Below are 15,942 nucleotides of genomic sequence, written 5' to 3' on the forward strand. Positions count from 1 at the left end.
GCACCAGAGCCAGTGTGTTTATGTGGCACATGGTGGTGATGGTGGGACGAAGTGGACTGGGAGAGAGTGACAGAACAGAGGCAGGGGAAAGTGCTCAGTGGAGGATGTGGGTGAAGGGGTTCCCATAGATTGAGGCCAGGAGGATTGCAAGAACAAAGGACGTGTTGCAAGGATAACACCTATCTACACAGTTCAGAATAGCTGGTGGTGGAGGCGAATGATCTAGATGGCACAGATGTGAAGTAGCAATTGAAACTGTAGAAGATGTTCTCAGCACTATGTTCTGAGAATGGATGGTCAACTCAGCTCTTCATTGCAATTTTCAGTGGCCATTCATTGTGGTGAACAGTTGGCTGGAGGTTATGGCCACATAAAATTCTCTGCAGAAATTACAGCAGAGCTGATATATGGCATGGCTGCTTTCACAAGTGACCCTGCCTCTGATGGGATAAGCCTGTGGTGGATAGGTGAATCAGGTAGGCCTTGCATCTGGGTCTACCATGGGGTTACAGGGATATGACATCTGAAGGAAGTGCTTGGGATTGGGAGTGCCATAAGGATGGACCAGGATGTGTTTTAGGACTGGTTGGTAACAGAATACAATTTTAGAAGGGGTGAGAAGAATTGTGGGTAGGGTGTCCTTCATTTCTGGGCACAAGGAAAGATAGTAGATGCCCTGTCACAATACATGACACAGTTGCTCCAGGCATCAATAGTGGCAAGTAGGGGTCCAGACAGTGGCAGAGGACAGTTGAGAGTCAGTGAAGGAAGTGGTTCATATCTTTAATATGAGAGACTAGGCTAGGGGTAGTGTTGGGGTGAGGAGTAACATGGTTTCAGGGGAAATATTCTGAGATGGGCCTAAGGATATGAGCAAGAATTGGAGATAATCCTGGACTTTTGGATGGGATCATTATGGCAGGGCTTGTAGGTCAAGGAGGCAGGCAGTCGGGCAGATGCCTTCTGTCAAGTATATGAGAGTTATCCATGCAACTCATCATTTTTTTCCACAACCATTCTGCTCTGTCTCCACTAACCACCTGCACCAACATCCTCTTCCCAACAGTCTTCTATACCCATTTTCCGTCACCATACCCGATCCACTCCCCCATGTCATAGTCATTATGCGTGCCAACACCCGAGCCCCAGTGCTCACATTCACAGCCCAGCCCTATTCTGTATTTCTATCTCACACACCTGCTGCACCCCTACGAGCTGTCAGTCACCCTTCTCCAAACCCTCCCTTCCACTCCCAGCCTCTTTTATCCCCTCACCCACCCCGTCTGACATAAGCCCCCCTCCAGTTTACCTGCTGAACTGCGTCACAGCATTGTGTATTCAGCAGTCACAATGTGGCTGTACAGGTGTCTCTCTCTCTCTCTCTCTCTCTCTGTCTCTGTGTGTGTGTGTGTGTGTGTGTGTGTGTGCGCACATGCATTTGTGCTCTATCTCGAAAAAGTATTCATCTTAAGGCTAGCTATGGTCCATTCTTTTATATGTGCCTGTTGATTACTCAATGGTTCCACTATTCGGTGAATTGTTTCCTCACTCCTAAGTTAATTACATTCTTCCTGAACATTCTTTATTTACCTCCTTCTTGTGTTGTAACTGTAACAGCAGATGATTTTGGTCCAGACCCCATGCTATTGAAAGCCTGAATATATATATCATATGTTGTGAATCTTTTCAGCTCCTTCAATCGCAGTTCTGTAGTTGTCAGCCCTCTTACCTACAAAACACAGTCTGATGATAAAAAGAATGCTCTTTCTTCTGAGAATACATTTTGATTAGTGCAATGACACTTTCAGTTTGTACTTACTGTAATGGAATTTGTGTTATTAGTATCCAAATGTGAAGCTCCATGAAGATTCCAGTGAATGGCATAACCCAAAATATCACCATTCCAAGTATCAGAGAGGGGTGGCTGTAGAAGCAAAACTGCGCATTAGTATGTGACTCAATGTCTAAGCACCCTCTTACCCCAGCTTTTATCATTTCATATTATAGGCACATATGGCACTGATTATTGGCATAAACAAATTTATGAATGGGGAACATATATACAAATGGACTAAAGGATGGTAAGATGGAAGTTTCTGGAGTGCAGTGCACATATATGTGTAGTAGAAAGAAAGGAAACGAAACTTCCTGACAGATTAAAACTGTGTGCTGGATCAGGACTCAAACCTTGGTAATGGTGGTAATAAAGCTGTTAGATTGGGTTGAGAGTTGTGTCTGGCTAGCTCAGTTGGTAGAGCACTTGCCTGCGAAAGGCACAGGCTCCAGTTTCGAATCCCAGTAAGGCACACATCTACAAGGATGTTTCAAATCAGTGCGCACTCTGCTACAAACTGACAATTCATTTTGAATAGGAAATGAAGATACACCACACAGAAATGATTTTTTTTTTGGGGGGGGGGGGGTGGGGGGGAGGAGGAAAGTGGTGGTGCTTGGAGTTGAAAACGAGACTGTGTAAGTACAAGACTGGGATCTTAAGGGTAATGTGCTAAAATCTTGACAAAGGTAGCTCAATTTGCTTTCTATAAATTAGAATATGTGACTGACATGACAGTTGTTTCATAATGTTCATAACATTATTTTGCCCTTCCTTATCTAGATTGAACCTTTGCATTGAAACTAATGACTTTAAATGAATGAGATTTCACTGCTTTGAATAAAAAAGATGACAACTCAAATCTACAAGATCATCATATACAAGAAAACAGAAATCTGTATTAGATTTAGCAGTGGTCAATTACAAAATAAATAAAAAAGTAATAAATTGTAGAGTCTCAGTAGAGGATCAACACAGGTTACTAGACAAATGTAAACTTTTAATACATGAAGAGGAGAATGGTAGCAGTGAAAGGAATAACAAAAATCCACAGAAACAGTCAACACATTATAAAGTTATTGGAGCAATTATCATTGTAACACAATCAAAAACTAATTAAACAAACCAAGTTAGAAGTTCACAGCACAACAAGTGAACAATAATGAGGTAAAAGATCATTTATGTAACAGTTACACAATCAAATCACTGAGCTATATTCTGTCTGCTCCGAGATGTCTCCCAAATTTAATCTTGCTAACTCAAGATCTAGTCCCATCTCCCTGCATCACCTGTCAAAAACTTTGGGTGTGGATTCAAGTGCCTTAAAAATCTGTTTTCTCAGCTTCTTTTCAACCATCTTAAATAGATGTCTGTAAAATTTTAGATTTCTTTTTTTAATTGACACACTTAAACTTTTGTTTTACTGACAGTTCTTCCCTTACTCATAATCTACACTGTCCATTAAAATTCTTTGGACCCATTATTTGTAGAGGATCTTTTACAAATTTCTTGGCTTTATTGGGAGGTATTCATTAGCACATAGACAAACTGTTTTAACCACTGTCTTATAGTGTATGGTGTATAGGGGCATAATGCCTGGAGACCGGGGTGGCCAGGATATTGGACCATTCCCTCCAATCCACAATCCACTGATCCGGACACTACTCCCCTCTCCAGACATTACGCCCCTTGACTTTTTTTTCTGCGGCTATATCAAGGACAGAGCCTTCGTCACACCAGTTGCTGACATCAACGAACTGAAGGGTAGGATACAAGCTGCTGTGGGTACTGTGACAGAACACATGTTACGAAACACCTGGCGGGAAATGGAATACCACCTTAACATTCTCCGAGCTACCAAGGGAGCACGCACTGAGGTTCACTAACCTATGTAACATTATCAAATGTAAATTATTACGACAAACAGTTATTCTGTAATAAATTGTTATAATCAGGGCAAGACTTTGTGCTCACCCTGTATGACTCTACACTAACAGCACAGGAAAGTAAGCCTTAGCTTTCAATAGTTTAGGGCCAGTAACAATCAAAATTATATCAATAAGTAATGGAAAGATATAGCAAAGACATTCATTTTTATAAAAATATGTTTTCTTCACTTATGAATTAGACAGCTGAGCCATTGGACAAAGCCTTTCTTCTAAATGTGCTTTCTCCCTCTCTCTTTCAAACAGAAGTGATGTATTACTTCTGCAAGTTGTGCTCTTAGCTGGGTTGACTAGGGTAATGGAAGAGGTGAGCAATGGGGAGAGGTAGAACTGCAAATGGGGAGGGGGGGGGGGAGGGGGGATATTACAGCTAAAGTGGACAAGGTTAGGATAGCAGGCTGTAAGTCAATATACAGTAGTGAAAGAAAGTGTTCAAACATAGCAAGTTTATTGAATTAAGGATAGCAGATAGTAAGATGGGATCTTAAGAAACCACTACCTTTGTGTTTAACATCAATATTGTTGTTATTTTCAGTACCATTTTCAGTCTGGAATTTATCAACTGAGATTTTATAACAGACACATTTCCCCCATTCGAAAAGGTCTAGTTACTTGACGACATATTCTATAACCTTGTTTCATTTATGTAGAGGTCTACTTAAACAAAAAATAGATTTAAAAAAAAAAATATGCTGAAGACACATTGCTACAGTTGACACCTAGACAAGATACTTTTCTTTACATTTCAAACTTTGTTATTGTAACATAATTGTATAAATTACATAAAACAGCACTGGGTGCTTATGTTTTAAACAATTTATGAGAATCTTAGAAGTTAATAAAACATACCTTCCATGTTATTAGCAGTTCATCAGTTCCAACAGTTTCTGCATGTACATCCTGTGGAGGACCCAAAGGAGCTGAAGCCACAGAAAATAATATCTTATAGAGTACACTCAAGCTTTTTCTCAGGGCTAGGATATGTTGTATATAATGATTGCTGAAAAAAATTACAGAATTTTTGACAGTACCTTCTTCCTGAGTTTTTACTGTAAGAGGATCCGTGAAGGCACTAGCCTGAATAGCATTCATGGCAAGCATTCTTATATGGTAGGTGGTCGCTGGATGTAAGTCACTTATCACTGCAGTCCTCAAAGGATCTGTACTGAAACATTGGTATCAATTTTACTTGGGGAGAGGAAAACAGTATTTCAGATATAAATAAGTGCTCAATACAAATCTATTACATTCTTTAAAGTCAAAATGGTGTTGCTGGAAGAGGCATTTAAAATGCAGAAAAGTCTTTTTGCCAGTGGTTTGAAAATAGAAGTAACGAAATATCTAGTGAAATGCTTGATATGGAGCATGTCCTTGTATGGAGCAGAAATGTGGATATTGAGAAATCAGGATGAGAGGAGATCTGAAGCCAAATCTAATTAAAACAAAACTGGCTTAGTAACTTGTACAGTACATTATGTCCTGTAGTTTCCACAATAAAGTGGAACTATGAAGGATGTATAATGTGTCTAGGAACAAATTTGTAGATGGAAACAACTATTACAAATTACTTTTGTATACTGTAATAAATGCTGCTTACGATTAGTGATAATTACAGCATTAATCAGCTTTAAACTGTTTACACTCAAAATAGCTGTTAATTTGCATGCATTCAGTACACACAAAATCTGCTACTTTAAGAAAAATTTACTGCTTTTCCTGTTATAGTATTCAGATGCCATTTAATCATTAGTAAAAAAATTCTCATCCACAAAAATATATGGAAATTCACCCAAAGAAAGCAATTATTCATATGAAACTTTTTGTCAAATTAATACTGTGTGCCCAATTGAGCCTCAAACTCAGGAGCTTTGCCTGTCACGAGCAAATGCTCCACCGAGTGAGCTACACTAGTAGCACAATTTCCATGTCCTCACAGCTTTATTTTCACTAGTACCACACCTCCTGCCTTCCAGACTTCACAGAATCTCTCTTGCAAAACTTGTAAGACTAGCATTGTCAGAAAAAAAGGATAGATTATTCATATATTTCTACATGGAAACTTGCACTAGTATGAAATATATTTCCTAAAGCACACAAATATTTGTAGTCGTAGGATCTACATGTGTAAAAATGTTCTACAGAGAATAATGAATAAGGTACACTTTTAACTTATTCTGAAATTTTGGACATTTGTTTGTAAGAATCACAATTGCTGTATAACAATTTCTGGAGTTTTCTTGCACTTTCCATTTGATTTTATATTTTCAGAGGTCTGTAATGTATCTAAACATAACCAAAGAAGAAAGAGTCATATTTTTTCCCTTTGCTTGATGATAAACTATATTATCTAATAACAGCTTACAGTAAATTGTTCCGAGTAATGATAACCAAGAAACATAATATATGTAAAGTAGCTAATGAAACTTGAAGATTGGACTATGTTCAGTTTTTTTAAATTAGCATCTTCTGTCGGTGGTCAGATGTTGAGAGTGAGGGTTACACTGAACAGATGTAACAGTGCTCTGTAATAAAAATGCTTATGTAGGAAATATAACTGCCAATGTTGTGAAAAGCAAACTTTTTTCCTTATTTCTCTGTGAAAATGTGAAGAAACAATTATTCATGTACAAAATTCGCAGCACGCTGGAATGCAAGGCTACACACAAACAATACAAGACGTGTTGGGTGGATCAAAATTAACTACAAGAAAATGAAGTACTATGAAATGCATGCTTAAAAGCTGATCTTTATTATTTTGAAATCCATTGGCACCAATGTTTATTCAGAAAGGACAACATTCCTAAAAATTAATATTGTGTGTACAAAAGGTCATTGTGAAATTGTTTATCTGATATTTCTTTCAGCTCTGTGAGGGACACCTTTAAACAATATAATCACATCATATTTTTTTATTGATTAGGTGGGTTATGTGAACATTTGGTTAATTGTCTGTAACATTGATGACATGATAACTGAGCTAGGGCAGGATTTTTTTAAAGTCCTAGTGGCATAATGAACAAGCATTTATTGAGATACCTGTTTTATCCATTGAGGACACATTGGAAATAACTACTGTGACCACTATGATATTAGCATTTTATTTATAATCAACACTGTTTCTTAGAGTGTTCAAGTGGCTGTATAAGATAAGCTTTATAATTTATTTTTGAATATTAGAGATTTCCAGCATTTAGTTATTAGCAACACATAATATCCCTATTGCTCATTTTTAGATGAAAAATACTTAACTGAGTCCACATATGTTTTCCCAGACTATCCCATTAGATAGCAAAAAGTGACAGTACACAAAGTAGGCTACACTAGAATTTTTGTCAAGAGGCCAAGATAATGAGAGATATTTCTAACTTCAAAGTTGACTGAGCTAAGTTTTCTGACCAACTCATCAACGTGATTCTATCTTTACGTACAGTCTATCTGGACACTAAGCTATTTTACAGATGCAGTTTGATGTAGCAAGTGATTAACAATATTTATAGTTCCTTGTGAGTCATTTCTTTTCTTCCTCTCACCTAATAAATGGTGGCTGTGTAAAATTACAAACACAACTGCTGAGCCTCCAAGCCTACAGAGCTTACAGTCCTGCCCCATCTGTACATATGACATAGCAGTGGTAGTCACTGACTTACACTTGCTGTGTTTAGCATACCGAACTATGTAAAAAATCACATTCTTAAGGAAGTGCTGAGACCCTCGTCTTCTTTGCCCCAGCTTATTATTTTCTTCTCCCTATGTACTGTGCACTAGCAAATATAGTGACCATGGTAATAAAATTAAAGAGATTAAGACTGACAAAGAGTCACACCAGAAATCATATACTGTCACAAATCGAAAAATACAGGTACACTATCCACCATTTATCATACACTATACCACCAAAGAGAGGCTTGCCAAGTATACATGTAGATTTAGGTGTAAAACCTGAAATTTTCAGTCTTTTCAGTAAGTACAATTGATTAACATAATTGCTGAAATCATGACTGTATTTTCATAGCAATTATTTTTTTGGGGGAAAAATCCTAATCATATATGCTGTCACTGCCACAATTACAGGGCCAACAAGAAGACAAGATACACAATCTATTAAATTCTCTCATATGTTCAGTAATAATTACTAGGCAGCTAGGCAGTGTATGTGTCATTAACAGTTTGACATACCAGGCCACTTTAAGTCTTTTTCCTGGGATGTCAATGTGCTTATGCTACATGTACTCACTTCTTACTTGTAAAATCAGTTCCCATGGTTGGCACAGATATGTTCACAGTCCCAGTGTGCTGCCAATCACTGATGAGACTTGTCCCTCGTTTGTATTGTATTAAATAACCTGTTAAAGGACTGTTCCCATCAAATGGTGGACGCCACGACAAACGAACTGATCTGCTGTTGATCTCAGTTACCTCAACATCAAATGGAGGATCCGGTGGTTCTGTAATAAAGAATATTACTGTATATGATGAGAGACTTATATAAAATAGCATGAAGCGCATGTGCCTTAAACAACCTCCTAGAATCAATTAAATCACAAATTCACATGAACTAGTCCACCTAAATGGACTGATTCAGTAAAATCATACAAAAATCAAAAGGTGTGTAGGCTATACCCTGATACACATTTTTAGATGGGGGACTTGGGGTCTGGAATGGCAAATTACAAATGTAAGCACTTAAATATGTTGAGAGGATTCTTGTTGGGGGATATGACAAGAGTGTAGGGTCTCCGTCTCCCAATCCAGTACTCATGAAAGGGTATGTCTTCCAACAATTCAGGTAAAACATTGTGGATGAACTGATAGTGCTGATGGCTGTTTGAGTGGTGAGATGGGAGAACTGGCCCAAATAGATGGTCATTTACATTTCCAATCCAAACATTTACAAAAAAATGCATTTGGTGAAACAGCATAATAATAGTAACATTATTCTCTTGATCTCACAGATGGCTATTTTGCTGTTCATAAAACCGAGTGAATGAGACACATCTGTAAGCAGCATGAAGTGGAGAAAATTTGGTTAAGCAACAACTTGCATCCATAGTCAGTTGCAGCATTGGACTTGTGTAATGAAGTCTGTCTGTCTCAAATTATGGGCTCATTGTGGATGACATGGCTTAAAAAGTACCTCATAGAGCAACAGCCACACACTTCTCTGTGAAACTCCTACTGTACATGTAACAGCAAAGATTATGTTAGAGGGATCCTCTGCAAAAACACCAGCATCTCATTACTGAACTTGGATGCACCTGTGGACTTCAAGTTTCCAGGTTACACTTCTTCGCTGCAACAAATCAGTTTCCCACGTTCAATGATACAGAAATGTAAATATCAGCTTTGATGGGTGATATATGTTGGCAAATCATTCCCTGTAATATTTTTCAGCAGTGAGACCATTGCCTTGAACTTCTCTGCAAATAAGATGACTATGGAAAACTGTTCTGATGCTGTGCCATTTTTACACATCATATCTGAGTAATGTGCAAACTCTTAGGAAAGTTCTGTATGTGGCCAATGGAAAGACAGAATATCTTGTGGAGAACATGTCAAAATGAGGCAATGCTGGAACGTCTGTCAACTGCCATCATCTCAACAACAAAGATATTTAAATAGTCAATGGTGAAGTATCCTAAAACATAAAGGCCTCAGCTGAAGCAACATTTTGAGCATTGTCATGACAGCAATGTCAAAAGTCATATTGAAGCTCATGTCTTATTAATTTGGCCTTCTGGTCTCCAAGCTCTCTACCTCAAAATGTTTAGTGGAATGTCCTCTATATCTGTTCCATCATCACACACTTTCTCTTAAACATATAAAGTACAAATGAGATTTGGATGAGAGTACATGTACCTAAGGATTGTATGTCCTCCAATTTTTATTTTCAAAGAATCATAGACGAACAACTAGAGATAAAGGATGTTCTGCTTTTTTCTGTTAAATAATGAAAATATAGTGAGTTGGCAATGGTTAATGGTTTGAAAACATACAGTAGAAAGTAAATACCACAAAATTATTTCAGATGTAATGTGCGATAGCAAAAAATAAAATAACAGATTGAACGAGGTGAATTTCAGCACAAAGCTAATATATAAGTACAATTTTTTGTCCGATTACATGACTGTAGAAAGTAATTCAGAACAAAAAGAAACGGTATAATGAGATTCACATGTTGCAGGAGTATGAGCAGCATTGTAACATAATGATCCTGATTAAAGCTGAAATTCCACCAACATCTAGAATTATTTTCAAAATTTACATTCTGCCTCTTAAAGTTATAGTTACTAACCAGATGATTGATGATGAAAGTACAACACCAACTGGAAACTGGTATGTTATATTACAACCTATTTTGCATGTAACCAGGATTTTTATTTTCCAATTATTTATATTATTTTTCCATTAGGGCTATTTTAAGTGCTATTCTCACACTACTTTAATATATAAGTTCATAATACAAATAATACTCCATGAGGTTCATCTCCTGTTTTTTGAAGCAGTTTCTAACTCAGTTTCTCTGAAACTTTTGCACATTTCCCCTGCGAGTGACTTCCAGAGTGATTTATATGTACAGTGATGCAAGTAGAAAATAGAAACCATTTATGTTGCTTATATTTGAGAAGAATAGTTTGTTTATTTTCTGAGTGTATTTCTTCGGCTGACATGGGACTTTTATAGTACCGATTAACTGTCTGTTGCTCTAGTGCATTTAATTTAATTTAGAAATTAACACTAAAATTGCCTAGAAGTTTAAATGTCACTAAAACACTAAAAAGGAATGTTTCTACATTTATTGTTGAGTGAAAATTACTTTAAGTAATAGCTGTGACTGTTAATGAAGAAATATTTTTAAAAAGATAAAAATTTGTTTGTATTAATGAGATTATGGCATTATGTAATAAGTAAATTCACACAGTAAAACATACACAGAGTTAATAATATCTTATAATTTCCCTCTAGCTTTGAGGAAAACAAGATGGACAGGGAATTTAAAAATGCGTGACTGTCTGGTGCTGTGTGTGTAATACTGGAAAGTGTATTGTATTGTATTGTATATTTATTGGTCCTGTGAATCATACACTGTACAGGGGTACATAATGATATAGGACAAGTCAAATAATTTGCAACAAAGCTTAACAGAAAAAGCTGTTGTATGGTTTTCAGTAAATAGCAATATAACTCTTAACACATGGGAATAACATTTCACAAATAAATTTTACACGCACACATTTCATACTTTTGGCCTTGATTATACACACACACACACACACACACACACACACACACACACACACACACACACATATATATATATGTAATAGACCACGTATAATACACAGATAAATCTACATGTACATATTTCGTATTTTGGCCTTAATTGTATAAACTATTTAAATTTTTCACATATTTACATTGTAGATAAGAATTCATCAACACTATAGTAACAATTCTGTAGCAAGTAGTCACTCACTGCAGTTTTGAATTTATGCATGCCAGTTATTGCCTTAATTTCTTTAGGTAGTTTGTTATACAGTTTTTTTCCTGCTTGCAAGGGTCCTTTTTGTTTCAGTGTTGTATGTGAAAACTGCATATGTAAATCTTGATTATTTCTTGTGTTGTATGAATAATATTTTGGTTTTTTGGAGCAATCTTGTTATTTTCATCTACAATTTTCCTTATAAAACATTACTGTTTCTAGGATATATAGGCATGGTAATGGAAGAATATGAAGCTTTTTAAATGAGGGTTTGCATGAAGATCGAGGTGCTAAGCCTTCCATGGGTCTTATAATTCTTTTCTGTGCAATAAAACAGCTTTTGCTGGGTGGTGAATTTCCCCAGCAAATTAAACCATATCTTAGTAGTGATTCTGCTTGGGCATAGTACACATTTTTTATGGCTTGCATAGATGTGCATCCAGCAAGAATTTTTATACTATAACAAATGGTATTTAATTTACTACATAGATGTTGTGTGTGTTTCTGCCATCTTAGGTCATCTTGGATCCAAACTCCCAAAAATTTGGTGCTATTTACAATTTCAAGTCTTTTGCCTAACAGTTCTATGGTTGCAGTTAAAGGCTGTTTATTCTGCACTGTGTGTAGGTGCATAGTGTTTGTTTTATGTGTGTTTATTATTAAGTTGTTCATTGCGAACCATTGTGATACATGTGTAGTGCTCTTTTTTATTTCATTTTGGAGCTCTTCTGGGGTCTTTCCTTTGATAAGTATATTTGTATCATCGGCATATTTAATGTACTTATAGTTAGGGCTGGATGGTTCCAGGTCATTTACAAACAGCAAGAACAGGATTGGCCCCAGTACGGAACCCTGCGGCACACCGTATTTAACACACTGTTTTTCTGATTGACAGGAAGTTAAATTTTTTCCTTCTTTGTACAAGACTTCAACTATTTTGTGTCTGTTTTGTAGATATGACTTTACCCATTCATAGGCTGCTCTGACACCAACATTTTCTAGCTTTCTAAGCAAAAGACCATGGTTAATGATGTCAAATGCTTTTGAAAGATCTAGGAATATTGCTGCTATGTGTTCTTTTTTATCTAATGCATTTAAAGCTTCATTTAAGAAATCGATAATAGCTGTCTCAGTGGATTTACATTTTCAGAATCTGAGAAAAGTTTATTTTTTTCAATGAAATCTAAGAGTCTTTTATAAAAGATTTTTTCAATTATTTTAGAAAAAACAGATAGTAGAGAGACTGACCTATAATTTGTTATATCTGTTTTTTCACCCTTTTTGAACAATGGCTTCACTTAAGCTATTTTTAGCCTTTCTGGGAAGATTCCCTGAGAAAGTGAATTATTGCATATGTCTACCATGGGCTTAACTACTAAGGGTGCACATTTTTTAATGATATGGTCTGGTATGTTGTCAGTACCAGAGGAAAATTTTGATTTTAGCTCCCCTATTGTTTTTAGCATTTCCTGTTCATCTGTTGGGTGTAGGAAGAGAGACTTGTTACTAGGGATAGTTTTAATCTGATTTGCAGTGACAGCATGTTGAAAGTTTTGCTTCACCAGAATCTCAGCTGCCTCAGAGAAATATGAGTTAAAATTATTTGCTATCTGCTGGGGATCAGATATTACGGAATTGTTTTCATTCAGTTTGATATTATGGTATTCTCTCCGTTTTACTCCTGTTTCATGCCTTACCATCTCCCATATGGCTTTCATTTTATTTTGTGTATTTGCTATGAAGGAACTATTTGCCATTTTTTTGCTTCTTTTATGACTTTAGTTAAAATCTTTTTGTAATTCTTAAAATAGGAATCAAATTCTGGGGATGTGGTGTGCTGTCTAGATATTTCATGAAGTAGTCTCTTTTTCTTCACAGATATTTGTATCCCTATTGTGACCCATTTTATTTTCAGATGATTTTTTGTGACTGTCTTTTTATGGAGTGGAAAGCAAAGTTCAAAATAATAGGTAAACCTATTTAGGAATTTATTGAACTTATCATTTGTACTTTCACATTCATAGATGTCTTCCCAAGTATTCACATTAGCATATTACAAATTAAAATGGCTATGTTGAGCGAAGGTACATTCCACAGTGTCAGGTGTTGAAGTGAACAGTATAATTCTCTTACAAAATGCATTTCCATTGAGTACTGGACTGGGAGCTTCACCCATAGGCTGGATTAGTCATCTCAAGATTTATCAGAAAACTATATAAAGTTAACTGCATAGTGGAAGGGTAAATATTGAAACAGAAACTTGTGTCACAATGAAACCTTATTAATTAAAGGGGGGGGGGGGGGGGGAGAGATCGAAAATAGTCTGTATCTCACAAACAGGTCAGCTGATGAATGCATTTAGCTACTGTGAATCTATGATACAGTATTTGTTTTATAGATTTACAGTGTCATGATTCTTGAAGTTTTAGAACATTAATGGAAAAAAAATATCAACAATGTAACTAACATGCTAATATTTTCTCCATAGCTCTGAAGGGAAATAGTCATCAAGTATCTGGTGTGAGTAAAAAATGTTGAAGTCAAAATTCCTGTATTGCTGACAGACACATTTAATAGTGAAAACACTAACCCTAACTTTTGGAAGTATTTGTTCCTCAGGGCGATAGGTTGCTGAGGAAAAGGGGCAACAGGTTACTTAGATCTCAGGATGAGGGGGACCCATCTATTGTGTGGATAAGAGAAAAGGGAAAGGGGAGAAGGGGAGGGAGGGAGTCAGGCGTCATCAGTGGGAATGAATGCAGGTGTAGTAACATTGAGTTAGGGATAATAGTGTGGAAAAGACATACAGTTTGACAAGAATGGTACGGAGGCTAAGAGGGTGAGAAAAGACTACAGCAAGAGGTGTGAAGGGCAAGACAGAATATCATGTCAGAGTTTCTCTCTCTCTCTCTCTCTCTCTCTCTGTATATGTGTGTGTGTGTGTGTGTGTGTGTGTGTATTGTTTCCCTGCCCCTTTATAGTTTCTAATTGTACTGTTCAGTATCTCTCCCTCTATCCATCTTTTGAAAAGAACAGCTCTCACCGTACAGCGGAGATCCTGAGTCACAGATAGGAACAACAAAAAGACTTCCAGGAAGTAAGCTTTCAGTCAAAAATACCTTCATCGGAATTAGACAAAACACACACACACACACACACACACACACACACACACACACGCACACACATACACACTTGACCACAGTCTCTAGCTGCTGAGACCAGACTGCAAGCAGCAGCATGTCATGGAAGAAGCAACCAGGTGGATGGGATAAGAAGGAGGCTAGGGTGGAAAGGTGGAGGGATAGCAGGGTAGGGGTGGGAGTGGGGAACAGAAAAGTACTGCTTGTGGAAGCATCAAGGGATGAGGTGAAGAGGCTGTAGGGCAGGTAGGTCAGTCAGGAGGTTAGATGGCGAGAGGCGGGGGGCAGAAAAGGAGAGAAGTAAAAAGACACTGGGTGTGCATGTGCAACAGAAGGCTGTGGAGTGAGATCAGGGAAGGGAATAGGTGGGTGTAGGACAATGACTAACGAAGGCTGAGGCCAGGAGGGTTCAGGAATGTAGGATATATTGCAAGGAGACTTCTGCCTGTGCAGTTCAGAAAATCTGTTGCTGGGAAGGATCCAGATGGCACAGACTGTGTCGCAGTCACTGAATGAAGAATGTCATGTTGGGCACCATGCTCGGCAACTGGGTGGTCCAGTTCTTTCTCGGCCACAGTTTCTCAGTGGCCATTTAAGCAGAAATACAGCTTGTTGGTTTTCATGCCCACATAGAATGCAGCACAATGGTTGTAGCTTAGCTTGTAGACCACTTGACCGGTTTCACAGGTAACCCTGCCTTTGATGTGATAGGTACTGTTAGTGACTGGACCTGATGTTCTCAGGTCACACGTACGACCACCAACATAATAATTTTTTATATTTGCAGTAACTCACCACCCAAGTTTTTCCTGCAGAATCCTGTTCATATAACTGAGAATACTGGCTACTGCTTTTCAGTATATTTATTCTTTAATGAAATTTGTCATAAATAACATATCTCTCTTTAATACAAGTTCCTCAGTTCATGAAATCAATATGAGGAATAAGAACAATTGCCAAAATGATTGACTTAGAACCAGAAAGGTGTTGATTATTCAGAAACAAATGTTTGCAAACACTTTCTGGCAACTGTTAACCATGGGACCACAGCGCTCCTGAGCTCGCGTAGTCCTTGATGTTGCCTATCTTGCACATGAACTACTCATTTTGTATATTTTGCTTACTGTTTCATAGTTCCACACAACTTCTTCCTGTTTTCTCGATTGATCTGTGTTCAGTTTTTCAAGGCCTATCCACTGTGCCAACTTATAACTAAATCTGAGGGGGGTGCGATGGGGAGGTTCCCTAGTGAGGAGAAGGAGTCTTGGCAGGCAGACAAACAGACAAATGAGCAACAAAGTGGTCCTGTATGTGTAAGGATTCCGTTTTAACCTACTGGGGTACGGAAAACTGAAACTGATTCAAAACTGCTGTGTTGTGTTGTTATTTTGGAGCTGAATCTGCCCCGCTCCGCTGTGACCCATTAAAGCGCTAGCTGCAACTGTAAAAATTTTGCCTATTTATAACAAAATTTTTAAGAGGACCTAAAGGATTTATTGGTAGCCATCTGCTCCTGCTCCATTGGTGAATTCCATAGGA

At 37.4% G+C, this 15,942-nt stretch overlaps 1 protein-coding gene across 1 annotated transcript in view; it reads right to left on the reverse strand.

The window, feature by feature from the left end:
* The window catches only part of LOC124779593 (Down syndrome cell adhesion molecule-like protein Dscam2), a 296,162-nt gene that overhangs the window by 93,241 nt on the left and 186,979 nt on the right, over positions 1–15,942 (reverse strand). Inside the window, 5 exon segments of the mRNA XM_047253720.1 lie at positions 1,591–1,729; positions 1,820–1,924; positions 4,630–4,700; positions 4,812–4,945; positions 8,015–8,225. Of these exon segments, the coding sequence (XP_047109676.1) occupies positions 1,591–1,729; positions 1,820–1,924; positions 4,630–4,700; positions 4,812–4,945; positions 8,015–8,225 (660 nt within the window).

The sequence above is a fragment of the Schistocerca piceifrons genome, chromosome 1 (genome assembly GCF_021461385.2).
Source record: "Schistocerca piceifrons isolate TAMUIC-IGC-003096 chromosome 1, iqSchPice1.1, whole genome shotgun sequence".
NCBI classification, from domain to species: Eukaryota; Metazoa; Arthropoda; class Insecta; order Orthoptera; family Acrididae; genus Schistocerca; species Schistocerca piceifrons.